The sequence below is a fragment of the Pipistrellus kuhlii genome, unplaced genomic scaffold (genome assembly GCF_014108245.1).
Source record: "Pipistrellus kuhlii isolate mPipKuh1 unplaced genomic scaffold, mPipKuh1.p scaffold_m20_p_16, whole genome shotgun sequence".
In the NCBI taxonomy this organism is placed as follows: domain Eukaryota; kingdom Metazoa; phylum Chordata; class Mammalia; order Chiroptera; family Vespertilionidae; genus Pipistrellus; species Pipistrellus kuhlii.
In genome coordinates this window covers 6,444,666-6,462,792 of record NW_023425471.1, presented here as the reverse complement: position 1 = coordinate 6,462,792, position 18,127 = coordinate 6,444,666, and the positions used below count along the sequence as shown (strand labels likewise).

General features: G+C 47.5%; 1 protein-coding gene across 3 annotated transcripts in view; it reads left to right on the top strand.

Moving 5' to 3' along the window:
- Nucleotides 1–4,014: 4,014 nt before the first annotated feature.
- Nucleotides 4,015–18,127, top strand: part of MAP7D2 (MAP7 domain containing 2) — a 91,675-nt gene continuing 77,562 nt past the window's right edge. The window contains exon 1 of one of the 3 annotated variants that reach the window (XM_036439610.2): nt 4,015–4,255. In XM_036439610.2, the coding sequence (XP_036295503.1) occupies nt 4,129–4,255 (127 nt within the window). In that variant the 5' untranslated portion in view covers nt 4,015–4,128. The remainder of the gene's footprint in view (nt 4,256–18,127) is intronic. The other 2 variants (XM_045582320.1, XM_045582321.1) reach the window with 2 other exon arrangements.

Below are 18,127 nucleotides of genomic sequence, written 5' to 3'. Positions count from 1 at the left end.
ACAGTGATGGTATTAACAAATGTGACTTTTTAAATATTGTAGAATGAAATGTGTTGACATTTGGAAGTTCATGGATTAGCCATTATTTTCTCAACGATCAGTGGGGTTTAATTATAATAGTATGAAAAGATGATTGATTCAGTGTTAGGTCCCACATTGCAAGTAAACTATGAAATTATCATTTGTTAAGGTTAAATATAATATGGAAGAACATACACAGATCTGAAAAGGCTATTCAAATATTTTTCTCATCTTCCAACCACATACCTCTGAGGCCAGATTTTTCTGTCAATAAAAAAATTATGAAATTTTTTTTAAGATTTTCTGACACATCCCTATTTCAGAGATACAGCACACAAGTGAACTAGTCATTGCAAGGACCACTGTCAGTGTTGCCAATACTACAATCATACTTTCAAGTAAAAACTACACTTTTGGAAAACTTAGCACCCACTACCCTGTTTCCCCGGAAATAAGACTGTCATATTAATTTTTTCTCCCAAAGTTGCACTAGGTCTTATTTTCAGGGGATGTCTTATCTTTCGATGCACTAGGTCTTATTTTTGGAGGATGTCTTTTCGGAGAAACATGGTATTAACGTAAAAGTTGCTTGGGAGTTTCAATTTTCGGTGTAACGTAGAGGTTGGTGAACTTTCTAAAGGACCAGACACTATATATTTTAGGTTTTGTAGGCCATGTCTGTTACAACGCCATTCTGCCATTGTACCGCAAAAGCAGCTGTGGACAACATGTAAGCAAGTGCGTGTGGTCATATTCCAATAACAGAAGTAGGTGGCAGGCTTCATTTGCCCACAGGCCTATTTCCAACCCCTGCTGTGAAGGTGTTCTGAGACAAAACGTTTAGAACTACTGCACTGCACTAACGACGAGAACAGATTGAACAAAATAAACTGATGAATAAAATGGGTCCAGGCCTGATGGGTTTGGCCCAGTGGATGAAGCATCGGTCTGTGGACTGAAAGGTCCCAGGTTCGATTCCGGTCAAGGGCGTGTATGTAGGTTTAGGCTACATCCCCAGTGGTAGGTGTGCAGGAGGCAGCTGATCGATGTTTCTAACTTTATCCCTCTCTCTTCCTCTCTAAAAAGAAATCAATAAAATATTTTTTTAAAAAAAGAATTATGTAGAATACTGTAAACTCCTGGACATCAACAGAAAAAGACAAAAAGCCCAATAGAAAATTTGGCAAGTTTGAATAGGCAATTTTCAGAAAAGTAAACCAGAATGAATGGCTAACCTATTTTTTTTTTATATAGATTTTTGTATACAGTCGCAATGGATAGATGTTGAAAGCAATTCCAAGCAAGGAAAAACAAACAGAATCATAACTATTGTGCAATACCATTTATATAAATTAAAGCCATGCATATCTTCACAATATATGATTGAAAAATACAGCTAGAAAACAGGAAGTGTTTATTATTGGAAAGGACGGAGTGGAATAGAAAGTAAAAAGAAGAAAAAATAGAATAAAGCTAAAGAAGTACGTATGCTACTGACTTGTTAGCAAGCCATGAATGAGCTCAAGAATTGGATGAATTAGCCCTAGCTAGGGTTCTCAGTGGTTACAACTTCAGCCCAGCCAAAACCGGTTTGGCTCAGTGGTAGAGCATCTGTCTGCGGACTGAAAGGTCCCAGGTTCGATTCCGGTCAAGGGCATGTACATTGGTTGCGGGCACATCCCCAGTAGGGGGTGTGCAAGAGGCAGGTGCTTGATGTTTCTCTCTCATCGATGTTTCTAGCTCTCTATCTTCCTTCCTCTCTAAAAAATCAATAAAATATATTTAAAAAAAAAAAAAAACTTCAGCCCACAAATTGAAGGATTATGGATCCCACTCAGGTCAAGGGCATGTACTTCTCCCTGGCCCGGATGGGAGGCAACCCAATCAATGTGTCTCTCTCTCAACAATGTTTCTCTTGTCTCTCCCCCTCCCTTTCACTCTCTCTAAAATTAATGGAAAAAATATCCTTGGGTGAAGATTAAAATATCCTTGGGTGAAGATGAGCCCTAGCCAGTTTGGTTCAGTGGATAGAGCGTCGGCCTGCGGACTGAAAGGTCCTAGGTTGTATTCCGGTCAAGGGCATGTACCTTGGTTGCAGGCACATCCCCAATAGAGGGTGTGAGGGAGGCAGCTGATCAATGTCTCTCTCTCATTGATGTTTCTGGCTATTCCTCTCCCTCTCTATAAAAAAATCAATAAAATATAGTTTTAAATAAATAAATAAATTAGAGAACTAGATGAATGATAAACTGGTATCAAAAATCTGTAAGAACCCAGCTGGCATGGCTCAGTGGTTGAGTGTCAACCTATGAACCAGGAGGTCACGGTTCAATTCCCGGTCAGGGCACGTGCTTGGGTTGGGCTTGATCCCCATTGTGGGGCATGCAGGAGGCAGCTGATGAATGATTCTCTCTTATCACTGGTGTTTTTATCTCTCTCTCCCTCTCCCTTCCTCTCTGAAACGAATAAAAACATATTTTTAAAAAATCTATAAGAGCCCTAGCTGGTTTAGCTAAATGGATAGAGCATCAGCCTGTGGAATGAAGGGTCCTGGGTTTGATTCTGGTCAAGGGCATAAGCCCGGATTGTGGAGTCCATCCCTAGTAGGGGGTGTGCAGGAGGCAGCCAATCTCTCTCATTATTGATGTTTCTATCTCTCGTTCCCTCTCCCTCTCTGAAATCAATAATATGTGTATATATATTAAACAATGTCCACAGGCCAATGCTCTATCCACTGAGCCAAACCAGTTATGGCTTAATTCGGCTTTTTATTTTTATTTCTATTTATTTTTTAAATATATTTTATTGATTTTTTTACAGAGAGGAAGAGAGAGGGACAGAGAGTTAAAAACATCCACGAGAAAGAATCATCCATCAGCTGCCTCTTGCACACCACCCAGTGGGGATGTGCCCACAACTAAGGTACATGCCCTTGACCGGAATCGAACCTGGGACCTTTCAGTCCGCAGACCGACGCTCCATCCACTGAGCCAAACCGGCTAGGGCTTAACTCAGCTTTTTAATCATGTGCTCTTCTCTCCCCTAATTGTGGGCGTTAGACCCTCAGAGGGCTGGTTCCGGTCCAACAGAGAAAGGCGCAGCCTGGGACCCCACTGCAGCGGATCAGCACTTGGCAGCTGCATCTGGGCAAACACCTGAGGGCTTGAGCTGGCTCTCCCGAGATGCCTTTTTCAATATGTATGATTTTGACAAGATGAATGTTCATGACGTGTAAAACGATGTCCAGGGGAAGGACACCCCTAACCCCTCCACACTTCCTCCACCCTGCTCCGGACACACTACCCGTTTCACAGTTTCTCATGGGTCTTTCCAGAGATTTCTCAAATGCGTGTTCTTTGCACTCCAGGAAAAAATGAACCATTGAGTAGCTCTGGGTGCAATCAGCCAAGGAGGGGAGGGGGCATGGTTGTAGGGCGCAAATCCCTCAAACTGCGTGCCATCGCCCTTCCTTGAAGGTCATCCTGGCCGGCATATGGGAGTCCCGTCCTGAGGGGCCGCTCGCCTGGCTGGGGTGAGAACTGGAACCCAATGGTGCTTGCTGGGAGGCCCACCGCGTCCGCACACATTGGCCCCGGCCCCAGGGGGGCCTGCCTGTCGCCCTCGCCAGGAACCCTTTCCAGAGCCACAGCCTAGTGTGTGCGAGCCCTGGGAAGACGCGTGTGCACGATGCGTGAGCACAGAAGCGTGCATACATGGTGTGTGCGCGCTTTGTTCACACGCGGCGTGAGAAACTGTATGCCGCTTTGCGTGTGCATTGCAGGGAGAGGTGTGTTTACAGTGTTACACGGGCGGTGTGCGGCCCCCTGTGCCAGCGCGCTGTTCGCGCAGCGCACGTGCACGCGGTAGCTGCGTGCACCGTGAGAACCGGGGCCCACGTTGCACGTGCGCGCGGCGCGCGCCGGCTGCGCGAGGACCGGTGCGCACTCGGCCCGTGCGCGCGGCGCGCGTTCGCGGCGTGAGAACCGGTGCGCCCCTCGCACGTGCGCGCCCAGTGCGCATGCCGAGTGCGGCCGCGGGCGCTGCGGGGCCAGAGCGTGCGGCGCAGGGGCCGGCGGCGGCGGCGGGCCTGTGGAGCAGCGCGTCCTGATGGAGCCGAGCGGCGGCAGCGGCGCGGGAGCCGGGGCGCAGGGGCCGGCGCGGGGCTCCCCGCTCCACGGGAAGATGGCCGAGCCGAACGCGGCGCGGACCTCGCCGCCCAACCACCGCTTCTCAGGTAGAGCCCCGGGTCCAGAGCCCGGGGGGCGGGAGGACCCTCTGCGGCCCCGGCCCCGGAGGGCTCGGGGTGGGGGCGCCGCGTGGAGGGAAGAGGAAGGCTCCTCTGCCTGGCTGTGGCTGGGCGCTGGATGGGGGGCCGCGCCCCTTGCGGTGCGGGTGGCGGGGTCCCCTCTCGGCCGGAGTGAAGAAGTGCGCTTGGGGGTGGCTTGGGGTGAGTGGCAAGTATGTTTGATGTGGGGTGCCGAAGTCCACGTTTGATGCCCGGGGTAGGGGGGTTTCTCGTGATCTGCCGGTGTGGGGGCACTGGGAAGGACGGCGGGTTTCGGGGGGCACTGGGAAGGACAGCGGGCTGCAGGCTGCAGGGGGTCCCCGGGCCTGCGCGCCCGCCCACTCTGCGTCTAGGGAAATGCACCAGCGGCGTCCGCATCCCGATGCGAAAGGGGGTGCAGCTGCCCGCTTTGCCGCACCCCCGGGGGCAGAACCCGAGGGTCACCCCTGGCCGGGTCCCCCTGCGGCGGCGGGTGCTGCCCGGGGACCTGGGGGGCCGCGGCCCCCTCAATGCAGCGCCAGGAATGAGTCTCCGGGCCCGGGAGGCGCAGCTCCTGGATCCTATGCAGGGGGGACCGGTGCCCGCATTGGCTGCCTAGAAATCAGCCGAGCAGGGGGAGATTCTGGGGACATTTGGCAGAATTTTCCATCAGCAGGTCTCGCGTCTTCTAAGGTTCTGTCAAGTGGTTGCAGGTAGCGTGGGGGTGGAGGCAACGAGGACACCGATTTCTTACTGTTTTCTTGGCAGTGCCTTTTTTTTTTTAAGTCATCGTGAGCGATTTTGAAAACAGTGATTTACTGCAGTATAAAATGTGCACCACAAAAGCTCACAGCTCTTAAGTATAGGATTCGAAGAACTAGCATATAGTGAGGCTCTAATTATTTTATGTAAGGTGTACGAAGGAAGGGAAATCAAGGAAAATGTGCTTTAGTCACTTAAAACATGCTTTTCAGCTGGAGCCTGTGTGGGTCAGTGGATAGAACGTCGGCCTGCAGACTGAAGGGTCCTAGGTTCGATTCAGGTCAGGGGCATGTACCTTGGTTGTAGGCGCACCCCTGGTGGTAGGTGTGCAGAAGGCAGCTGATGGATGTTTCTAACTCTCCCCCTTCCTTCCTCCCCTCTCCCTTCCTCTCTGTAAAAAATCAATAAAATATATGTTTTAAAAACATGCTTTTCATTGGGAGGGTGTATTTGTGATTGAGCCTTCATTTGCATCACTCACAGGAGGAGGCGGTGGCTTAAATCTTTCCCAGTTTGTGTTTTTCATCATTCATATTTTTAAGGCAGAATTTAACCAACATCAGGAGAGTGATATAAATACTATAAATATGTCCTGTTTTCATCTTTTTGGCTTGAGAAACTGGGCTGCAAATGCTAGGGAAGAAGGCACTGTGGGGGGCGTGAGAAATAACTTCACTCCCACCTTCTAGATTCTTCCAGCTGGGCTAGTCATCAAATGAACAGAGACAGATCAACAAGAGAAAATATACAAAGTTTGTTACGAATCTACATGCCAGGGTGTCTTAAGGCATGAAACCCCAAAGTTTCCAACTAGAACTGGGTAAGAATGTCCCCTTATTAAGGGAGTTAAGGCCTGTATGTCACTCTGGACAGAGGAGAAGGGGGTCTGTGAGTTCAGGATTACAAAGCGGAAGTAGGTAAATCACAGGTAGGAGAAAGAGCAAATACATGGCAAACAAATTCTTACTGGGCCACCCAGAAGCAGTGGGACCCAGAGGGAAACGAGCGTTGCTACACTTCTTCCTGTGCATCACATGCACTAATTCATATGTTGCTAAAGCGATTATGTTGATTCGCTTCCGGAAGCAGATTTTTTCTATCTGAATTATTCTAGGCAGGAAGCGGGGGGAACGGTCAAAGGTTCTTGCTGAGGTTTTCGTTTCTTAATAACAAAAACCTTAATACAGTTTAAATCAGTATCTCAAAAGACACATTTTGGGGTTAAAAATTTGGTCCCTCTCACCACCCACTCACCCATCAGAACAAGCTGGGGGGGAGGGGGACCCAATAGAAACAAACGTTGGGAAGGGGAGATTATCGAAGTTCACATTTTATTTGGTTGGGAGTTTAAATAATGGGAATTTAAATTATTTCAGTTCTTAGAGACAGGGAGGGGCTGTATGGTTGGGCCTGCAGTTTATCTGTGGGACTTTAATTTATTTGAAGGACCTTAATAAGGGGACATTCTTACCCAGTTCTAGTTGGAAGCTTTATTGTGGAACCATTTTTAAAAATATATATTTTATTGATCCTTTACAGAGAGGAAGAGAGAGGGATAGAGACTTAGAAACATCGATGAGAGAGAATCATCCATCAGCTGCCTCTTGCACACCCCCACTGGGGATGTGCCCACAACCAAGGTACATGCCCTTGACCGGAATCGAACCTGGGACCTTTCAGTCCCCAAGCCAACGCTCTGTCCACTGAGCCACACCTGTTTCAGCAATTATTGAGGTTTTATTATTATAATCTATTCCACAATCTGATCATTCATTGGTCAATCAAGTCTGTATCATTCCTAATGAGATTTAACACTTTTTGTTGTTATTATTAATCCTCAGCCAAAGATATTTTTCCATTGATTTTTTAGAGAGTCGAAGAGAGAGGGAGAGATACACAAGGAGAAACATTGATGTGCGCCACATTGATTGGTTGCCTCCTGCATGAACCCTACCAACCGGGGTCAGGAATCAAGCCTACAACCCTGGACCAGAATCAAACAGAGGACCCGTCAGTCCCAGGGCTGATGCTCTATCCACTGAGCCAAACCGGCTAGGGCTCCCTGCACTTCTTTTTCTTTAAAAAAAATATATTCTATTGATTTTTTACAGAGAGGAAAGGAGAGGAATAGAGAGATAGAAACATTGATTCAGCTGCCTCCTGCACACTCCCTACTGGGGATGTGCCCTTGACCGGAATCGAACCTGGAACCCTTCAGTCCACAGGCCGATGCTCTATCCACTGAGCCAAACCAGTTAGGGCAACCCTGCATTTCTGGAGGTCAACCTTTGTTCCTAAGTTTGTGCTGAGTGCTGAGGGCCAGGAAAGAGGGAAAGGCCTGTGGTATGTAGGCTCTCTTTCGCGTGGGCACACTGGGGGTGGAGATGGGCTGGCAAGTGGTTTCCTGGGAGGTATTGAGTAGGAGGTGGCAAGGGACTACCTCTTGGTTGTTTCCTTTAGCAACAGTTTCTTCTGATATCAAAATCCGGTGGGTGTGCCCATTATCCTTCGGTGATGATTTCTTTCCTTTTAATAACCTCCCCTGTGGAAGTTATCAAAGGCATTGTTCTTTTCAGCGCCTGTGTTATAGGCACAGTGTAACGAAGGAAGGCCAGAGCCTGTTGCTTGGATCTGCTTAAATACCGTTAGCCAGCAGGTAGGAGCACCAGACCTCAGGGTCACATGGTCCTGTGCACCCCTCAGCCCGAAATGTCCCCTGCCCCTTTTGCCCTTAGGGGGCTCACTTCCTCTGGGCTTCGCATAGTATGGATCCAGCCTTCCCCTTTCACCTTCTGTGCTGGGGCTCAGGGCCTGAGCCCACAGAGCCGGAATGTGCCTGCGGGTTTTAGGTCACCTACTGCACTTGGGGTAACCTTAGCTCCTCCGATAGCAACAGCCGCTCTTTGTCAAGCACTGATATGCCAAGCAACATTATAACCGCTCATCACACATTATTATTTTTTTAATACATTTTATTGATTTTTTTATTTTTTTTACAGAGAGGAAGGGAGAGAGATAGAGAGTTAGAAACATCGATGAGAAAGAAACATTGATCAGCTGCCTCCTGCACACCCCCTACTGGGGATGTGCCCACGACCAAGGTACATGCCCTTGACCAGAATGGAACCTGGGACCCTTCAGTCCGCAGGCCGATGCTCTATCCACTGAGTCAAACCGGTTAGGACTCATCACATTATTTTACTTTATTCCTCACAAACACCCTTTAAAACATTTTTTAAAAATTGATTTCAGAGAGAAAGGGAAAGAGAGAGAAACATCAATGATGATGTTTGAAAATCATTGATTGGCTGCCTCCTGCACGCCCCCTACATGGGACCTCACCCACAACCGGTAATCGAACCATGACCTCCTGATTCATAGGTTGATACTCAACCACTGAGCCACACCAGCCTGACACAAACACCTTTTGTAAAAAAAAAAAGTTTTTAAAATTGATTTTATAGAGAGTAAGGTGAGAGAGAGAAACATCGATCGGTTGCTTCCCGAACCAGCCCTGACTGGAATGGAACCCACAACCTGGGCATCTGCCCTGACTGGGAATCAAACCTGCCAACCTTTGATGTACAGGATGATGCTCCAACCAACTGAGTCACCGGCCAGGGCTTTATACTGTTTTAGAGATGTTTTGGTTATCTATGCCTGTTTAACAAACCACTGCAACTTTTATCATTTCTCAGGATTCTGGGGTTGGTTGGGTTCGTGGAGCAGTTAGCAGTTCTTCTGGTCCTTGAAGTGTCAGCTGAGTGGCTCCTGCCATTGCAGCCACCCAGGAGCTCAGTGGGCTTGAAGCCTCTCCTGGTCCAGAGAGTCTGCCCTGAACACCACAGCGTGGCAGCTGCGCTTTGAGAGTGAGGAAGCACAAGTTGCCAGTTCGCTTAAGGCCTGGGCTTGGAAGTCCCAGACTATCACTTAGGCTGCATTCAGTGGTCAAAGCAAGCCTCAAGGCCAGCCCGAATTCAAGAGAAGGGAAAATAGACTCCATTTCTTTATTGATTTCAGAGAGGAAGGAAGAGGGAGAGAGAGATAGAAACATCGATGAGAGAGAATCATTGACCAGCTGCCTCCTGCACGCCCCCTACTGCGGATGTGCCCGCAACCAAGGTACATGCCCTTGACCGGAATCGAACCCGGGACCCTTCAGTCCACAGGCCAACGCTCTGTCCACTGAGCCAAACTGGTCAGGGCTGACTATACCAATTTCAAAAGGAGATACCACACACAGGTAGAATCCTGTCCTGTAGAACTTTCTGTGAGGATGGAAATGTTCTGCATCTGTTCTATATGTGTACTGAGAAACTGGATTTTTAATGGTATCTGATTTTAAATAATTTAAAGGTAAATAGCCGCATGTGGTAGTGGTCCCTGAATTGAACTGTGTAGTTAGCTAGATGGACTTACTTTGACAAATAAGGAACAAAAAGTGAGGAATGAAGCCTTAAGTCACTTCCAATCCATCTGTTCTTGGTGTCTCCTCTGCAAGCTCTGGTACTGGCACTCGTCATTCAACAACACTCAGATGTGTGCAGGCCACCAAGGTCAGCATCCGCAGGTAGCTCCCGTGGTTCATATCGTGTCTGCAGGGAGGTGATGGAACCTAGAAGTTCAAGGCTTATGTTTGGCGCATGGGAGCCCTGGGCTGCCCATGGTCAGCTAAGCCCTCAGTCTGGGTTGTACAACTTGGAAGAGAAACCAGATTGACTTATTACAATCCCATTAGATGGCACCATTAGCCGGGCAGGATTTGGGTGGGCTGTGGGGGGAGCTTTTCCACTGAAAGGTTGGCAGAGACTGAGTGTGCAGGCCTCGGCTGGAGAGCCCTGTGGTGGGAGGTAAGACTGGTGAGGGCATCTGGGGGCATTGGGCGCTGAATGAGTCATGCTCCCTCTCCTCCAGGACATGCTCACTCAAGGAGATAAGCCTCAATTCTCTCGTTCCAGCTTGTTCCTCACAAACTGTGGCCTCGGGTGTTGGCCTATGAAAAGAACCTGAGTGCTTGTCTATGCGTGAGATGGTGCACTAGGAGATCTGACTGGTGCTTTCCAGCTCTGGATGCTGTGATCCTCCACTGCCGACCCAGGAGGCAGAAGGGGGCAGTCTGGTCCTCACCCTTTGTGTTAGCGGAGTCACCCACCATGTAGTCTTGGAGGCAGCAGACTTAATAGCCTCCCTGGCCCCTCTCACTTACATCCAAGATGGAGTTCTGCCTCCTTCATTTCTCATGTCCCCATCCCCGTCACCTGGGTCAGACCCTGTCTCTGTCCCTCTGTCTGGGTGTTACCCTCTCCGTCATGGATCCATCATGTCACTCTCTGTCTTAACCTCCTCTAACATCTGCTTAGCTTGAGAACAGTCTACACTGCTGATGGGGGTTCCCAGGCATGTTGGGATGGGCTCCTGTTTATCCCTCCAGCCCCCTCTCTCTGGCCAGTGACCACCCCATGCTTGTGGTGTCCAGGACACTCTGCATGCACTTGCACCTCACTATCTACATGCTCTTCCCTCTGCTCAGAATTCCCTTCCTCTCTGAGTCTGCCATGTTCATCCTTTATTTATTTATTTTTAAAATGTATTTATTTATTTATTTATTTATTTATTTATTTATTTTTACCGAGAGGAAGAGAGAGGATAGAGATAGAGAGCTAGAAACATCGATGAGAGAGAAACATTGATCAGCTGCCTCCTGCACACGCCCTACTGGGGATGTGCCCACAACCAAGGTACATGCCCTTGGCCGGAATCGAACCTGGGACCTTTCAGTCCGTAGGCCGACTCTCTATCCACTGAGCCAAACCGGTTTCAGCCATGTTCATCCTTTAGTATGTGGCTCACACCTCACCTCTTCCCTAAAGCCTTCCTCAACCATGCACATTTGGGATGGTTTTTTCTTTTCTCTTCCATTTCCATTGTAGTTTGATAACACTAATCCAGGTAAATCAAATAATGTGCAAATAAACTTGGGGTTGGCATTTGGAAACAAAAGCTCATAGATTTGAAGCATACAGTCCAATGAATGTTTATATATGCACCCTTGTAACCAACACCCAGATCAAAATACTAAACATTCTTAGCACACAGAAGGTTCTCTTGTGCCTCCTCCTAGACCCGTGGTCGGCAAACCACAGCTCGCGAGCCACATGCGGCTCTTTGGCCCCTTGAGTGTGGCTCTTCCACAAAATACCACGGCCTGGGCGAGTCTATTTTAAAAAAATATATTTTATTGAGTTTTTACAGAGAGGAAGAGAGAGGGATAGAAAACTAGAAACATAGATGAGAGAGAAACATCCATCAGCTGCCTCTTGCACACCCCCTACTGGGGACCGAGAGGAAGAGAGAGGATAGAGATAGAGAGTTAGAAACATCAATGAGAGAGAAACATTGAGCAACTGCCTCCTGCACACGTCCTACTGGGGATGTGCCCACAACCAAGATACATGCCCTTGGCTGGAATCGAACCTGGGACCTTTCAGTCTGTAGTCTATCCACTGGGCCAAACCGGTTTCAGCTGGGTGAGTCTATTTTGAAGAAGTGGCATTAGAAGTTTAAGTTTAAAAAATGTGGCTCTCAAAAGAAATTTCAATCGTCGTACTGTTGATATTTGGCTCTGTTGACTAATGAGTTTGCTGACCACTGGCCCAGACCATACCCCCCCCCCCAAAGGTGACCTTTGTTCTCTCCTCTTTTCACTATGAATTACTTTTGCTTGTTTTTGAACTTCATTAAAATAGATTCATGTAGTATGTACATTGTTATTTTGGCAAAATATATATAACTTGAAGTTTACCATTTTAGCCGAAACCGGTTTGGCTCAGTGGATAGAGCGTCAGCCTGCGGACTGAAAGGTCCCAGGTTCGATTCCTGTCAAGGGCATGTACCTCGGTTGCGGCGCATCCCCAGTGGGGATGTTTCTAGCTCTCTATCCCTCTCTCTTCCTCTCTGTGAAAAATCAATAAAATATATTTTAAAAAAAAGAAATTTACCATTTTAGCCATTGTTAAAAGTTCAGCTTAGTAGCATTAAGTAGATTCACATTCTTGTGCAACTATCACCAAGATTTATCTCCAGAACCTTTTCACCAAATATATACTTTTTTTGTGTCTGGTTTTCTTGACTCAACATTATGTCTGTAAGGCTTACCCATGTTACAGATCTCAAGCTTTCATTTATTTTGATTTCTGAGTACTATTACATTGTGTTACTGTACTACAATTTGTCTTATCCATTCTATTGCTCGTGGACAGTTGGGTTATTTTCAGCTTTTTATTCTTTTGACTAAAACTGCTATCATGAACATGCTTGTACCCATCCCTTGGTGCCCATACAGATGCATTTTTGTTGTGGACATACCAAGGAGTGGAATTTCTGGGTATTATGATAGGCATATGTTCAGCTTTAGCAGGTAGTGCTAACTAACACGTTTTCCAAACAGTTGGAGTTTCCTATTGCTGTTATAACAAATTAGCACACATTACTGGCTTATAGCAACAGAATTTATTGTCTTACTAGAGGCCTGGTGCACGACATTTGTGCATGGGGGTGTGTGTCCCTCAGCCCAACCTGCACCCTCTCCAATCTGGGACCCCTACCTGGATCAGGCCTAAATGAGCAGTTGGGCATCCCTCTCACAATCCAGGACTGCTGGCTCCCAACTGCTTGTCTGCTTGCCTTCCTGCTTGCCCCTAACTGCTTCTGCCTGCCAGCCTGATAACCCCCTAACCACTCCCCTGACAGCCTGATTAATGCCTAACTGCTTCTCTGCCAGCCTGATTGCCCTTACCTGCCCTCCCCTGAAGACCTGGTCACCCCTAACTACCTTTCCCTGCAGGCTTGATTGCTCCCAACTGCCTTCCCTTGCAGGCCTGGTCCCTCCCTAATGCCCTCCCCTGCTAGCCTGATTGCCCACAACTCCCCTCCCTTGCAGACCTGGTCCCTCCCAACTGCCCTCCCCTGCTGGCCATCTTGTCGTGGCCATCTTGTGTCCACATGGGGGCAGCCATCTTGTGTGTTGGAGTGATGGTCAATTTGCATATTACTCTTTTAGTAGATAGGATAATTCTGGCAGTCAGGAATCCTAAAATTAAGATGTCAGCAGAACCTTTCTGGAGGCTCTGGGGGAGAATCTCTTTCCTTGTCCTCTCCAGCTCCTACAGGCTGCCTACACTCCTTGGCTCATGACCCCATCCTCCACCGTCAAGGCCAGCAGTGTAGCATCTTCCAATCCCTCCCAACTTTTGATTTCATTGTCACATCTCCTCTCTCTCACATTAACTCTCCTAATCTCCCTTGTGATTACATGGGGGCCACCTAGGGAATCCCCCCATTTCAAGAGCCTTAACTTAATCACATCTGCAAATGCCTTTTTGTCACATGAGGTAACATTCACGGGTTCCAAGGACTAGAGTGTGGATATCTCTCGGGGGTTATTATTCTGCCTATCACATGGCCATACCATTTTGCATTAGACTTCCAGTTCCTCCACATCTTTATGGACACAGGGTATTGCCAGCTTTTTTTTTTTTTTTTTTTTTTTTTTTTTGTAAGCCAATTTGATTTTTATTTATTTATTTATTTATTTCATTAAATTATTATCTGTGTACATATTTTAACATCCCCCCCCCCATATATTGCCAGCCTTTTTAATTTTAGCCATTCTGGTGGGTGATGTGGGAACACAGCCACAGCCAACAACCCCAGGCAGTGTGTCCACCTTTGTTTCTATATAGCATTATTGCAACTTATCAGCATTATATTTATAAATATTTGTTTGCATGCCTCTGTCCTGGCCCAACTGTACACTCCTTCGTGAGGCAGGTCAATAGTAGCTGGTTCAGTATATGCTCCTTGGATAGTAAGAAGTGTCTGAGGGCAGTTTTCAAGCAGTCCAAGATAGAAGTGAAAGCCTGTATAAACAGTCCCATTGCTGGATCCAGGTAGGGTTTCTCCCAACTGAAAACAGGACCGTCCCTCCAGCATGACTCAGTGGTTGAGCATTTATGAACCATGAGGTCACGGTTCGACTCCTGATCGGGGCACATGCCTGGGTTGTGGGCTCGATCCCCAGTGTGGGGTGTGTAGGAGGCAATAGATCAATGATTCTCTCATCATTGATGTTTCTATCTCTCTCTCCTTCTCCCTTCTGCTCTGAAATAAACACACACACACACACACACACACACACACACACACACTGAGCGACCAGATTATTATGATCTCTGAACACATAATAATCTGGCCACTCAGTGTATATCCTATATATAATAAAAGGGTAATATGCAAATTGTCCCCTTGACCAGGAGTTTGACCAGCAGGCAGGCCGACCAATCACCCATGTCCCCTCCCCTGGCCAGGCTGGTCGGACTCCACCCATGCATGAATTCATGCACCGGGCCTCTAATACACACACACACACACACACACACACACACGCACACACACAGAGTGGCCAGATTATTATGCATCCAGAGATCGTAATAATCTGGGCACTCAGTGTGTGTGTGTGTGTGTGTGTGTGTGTGTGTGTGTGTGTGTATGAAATAAAAACAGGACCAGAGTCGCCGAAACCGGTGTTGCTCAGTGGATAGAGTAGGGGTGTCGAACTCAATCAGAGAAGGGGCCAAAATCTAAAATCCAGCCTAAATCGCGGGCCGAATGGTTTACTGAACAGTCATAAACTGTCATTGTGATGGAAACGCAGCGGAGTGCAGTGATGACAGCGCGGTGCGGGCCACATTGCAAGGCCTGGCAGGACAGATTTGGCCGAGGGCCTTGTGTTTGACACATGTGGGATAGAGCATTGGCCTGTGGACTGAAGGGTCCCGGGTTCGATTCCGGTCAAGGGCATGTGTCTTGGTTGCGGGCACATCCCCAGTGGGGGGTGTGCAGGAGGCAGCTGATCGATGTTTCTCTCCCATCGATGTTTCTGACTTTCGGTCCCTCTTCCTTCCTCTCTGTAAAAAATCAATAAAATATATTTTTAAATAAACAAACAACAACAACAACAAAAAAAAACAGGACCAGAGTAAAGAACTGGTTTCTAGCAGCTGCATGCTGTTGTCTTTCCCAAGGCAGTTCATCTATAAGTGAGTAATGCCCTAGAAGGAGATGTGGGGCCCAACTCTCGAGGGCGTTGGTTGCAATGACTTCACCGTGTATGTAAATGAGAAGGGAAATACAGCTCCCGTGGCAGGCTTCTGGGGAGTCTGATCTTGGACCTGCAGAGACTCGGGTTTTCCTTTTCCTGGATTCTGCTCATGTAGCAACGTGCTGCAGCTCCTCGCTTGCAAAAGGAAGGACTGGAAGGTAAGCTCTGGGAATGTCATGTGTGTAGACTTAAACCCGCCTTGGAAGCTTGAGGCTGGGATTTCTGAAGAGGGTGAAATCACAGCAGAAGCGGATTTCCCACTGCCTCAGGCTGGTGGGCACAAATGTCTTGGCGCCGGGGAGAAAAACCTGGAAGTGGGGTTAGTATTAGACAAAAGGCCAACAGCATCCTGCCTTTGGGAACATGCTAACGCAAGTGACCACCTCCTGTGTGCTAGTTTGTTTCCCAGTTTACATTGCTGGGCACACGCCTGGTTTCAGGAGGGCTGTCCGGTTTCAGGGCCTCAGTCTTATCTTTCCAGGCCACCGAGGTGCTGGCAGCGTTTCTGTGGCTTGGCATCAGCGTGACCCTCTGGGGTGTGGTGTGTATGTGGGAAAACTTGCCCTGGATGTGGCAGAATGACTTCCTCAGCCCTCACAGGAAAGTCTCTGTAGCCAACCAGGACCTGGCTGGTTGGTATCTAGGTCATAAGGAATTGGTTCTTTGAGAAAAATACTATCTCAGGGCAGTTACTGTAACGGGCCTGTGTTGGGGTTACCGGTCCCCTTTGAAGACAGACTGACTTGGTCACAGCTTTAGTGATCTGAATAGGTGCACACGTGATTCACAGGCTGATCTGAAGACAAGCCAGCTGTGCCACAATGAAGACACGCCTGAGCCTTGAGTGGTTTGGCCAGTACACATACCAGGAGGGTTGGGATGGGCTGAACAGAGCCCTGTCCCTGTGATTATGGAGTCCCAGCAACTTCCTCTCTTCTCTGCCTGTTGTATTCAAATTGTGGAAACTGTCAAGGGGCGGCATTCCTGCTGAGAACTGTCCCCCTGAGACCGAGCTTCTGCTCCCTCTTCACTCCTCATCTTGGATCAAGGAGACCGAGGGCCAGACTTTTGGGGTTCCTTCTGTGGACTCCAGGTCCACAGAGAACCTTGAGAGAGAATATGGGGTGAGCAGCCACCCATGTTTTTCCCCAGAGAGTGGATCTTTGCTCCACATTCTGTGAAGCTGGAGGGACACCCAGCACCTCCTGGGTCAAGAAGTTCTTTATGTTCATACAAACATCTTTTCTCAAAATGTCCCTCTCTTTCGAATGCCTCCTGGGGACAGGCAGGGCTATTACTCAGCATCCTTTTCACAAAACCCCCAGTCTCCATAAATAGACCTGCAACATCCTCTGGGCTCAGTTCCCCAAAGCTTCCCAACAGGACTTTCTCTGTGGTGTTTACTCCTGTGATACTGGTGTTTCCGTTCTTTAACCTTTTAAAAAAAGTATTTCTTTATTGATTTCAGAGAGGAAGGAAGAGGGAGAGATAGAAACATCAATGATGAGAGAGAGGTGTTTTTTTTTTTTTTGGCCTCTTGCACATCCCCCACTGAGGATCAAGCCCACAAATCATGCATCTGCCCTTGGCCAAAATGGAACCTGGGACCCTTCAGTCTGCAGTCTGATGCTCTATCCATCGAGCCAAACCGGCTAGGGCTCCATTCTTTAACATTTTGAACAAATTGCCCACAATGCAGCCTTTTCACCTCTTTCTTCAGTTAAGAATTTACTATCTCCTCACGCCTGTCAGATGGCACTCATTAAAAAACACACACAGAGAAAAAAGATAAGTGCTGGCGAAGATGTGGAGAAATGGGAATCCTTGTATACTCCTGGCGGGAATGCAAAATGGTGTAACCATTATAAAAGATAGTATGGCCGGGACCGGTTTGGCTCAATGGATAGAGCGTCTGCTTGAGGACTGAAGGGTCCCAGGTTCGATTCCTGTCAAGGGCATGTACATTGGTTGCGGGCATATCCCCAGTAGGGGGTGTGTAAGAGGCAGCTGATCAATGACTCTCTCTCATCGATGTTTCTAACTCTCTATCTCTCTCCCTTCCTCTCTGTACAAAATCAATAAAATATATTAAAAAAATAAAATAAAAGAGTATATTTAAAAAAATAAAAAATAAATAAAAAAATAAAAGATAGTATGAAGGTTCCCCCCCAAATTGAAAATGGGCCCAGTTGGCATGGCTCAGTGGTTGAGTGTTGATCTATGAACCAGGAGATCATGGTTTGATTCCTAATAGAGCACATGCCCGGGTTGTGGGCTCGATCCATGGGGGGAGAGGGGTATGGGGGGGAAGGAGTGTGTGTGTGTGCGCGCGCACAGGAGGCAGCTGACCAATGATTCTCTCGTATCATTGATGTTTCTGTCTCTCCCTTTCTCTTCCTCTCTGAAATCAATTAAAAAAATATATATATGTTTTTAAATTGAAAACGGAACTGCTATATGATCCAGCAATCCTGCTTTTGGGTATTTATGCAAAAGAATTGAAATCAGAATCTCAGATAATAATACTAATCACAATAGCTGAAATGTGGAAACAATTGCCCTGGCTGGGTAGCTCAGATAGAGTGTTGTCTTCAGTCAGGGCACATATAAGAGTCAATGCATAAATAAGGGGAACAACAAATCGATGTTTCTCTCCCTCTCCCTCCTCCCTCCCTCCTTCCTTCCCTAAAAGAAGCTCTGTAGCAATTAAATCGTAACTCCCCATTACACCCTACCCCTAATCCCTGGCAACCAACATTCTATTCTCTGCATCTGTCTGTTCTAAGCACCTTTTTATAGGAGTAATTAGACAATATTTATCCTTTTCTGACTAGCTTATTTTACTTAGCATAGTGTGTTCAAGACTCATCCCTGTGTCAGAATTTTATTCCTTTGTGAAGCTAAATAAGACTCCACTGTAT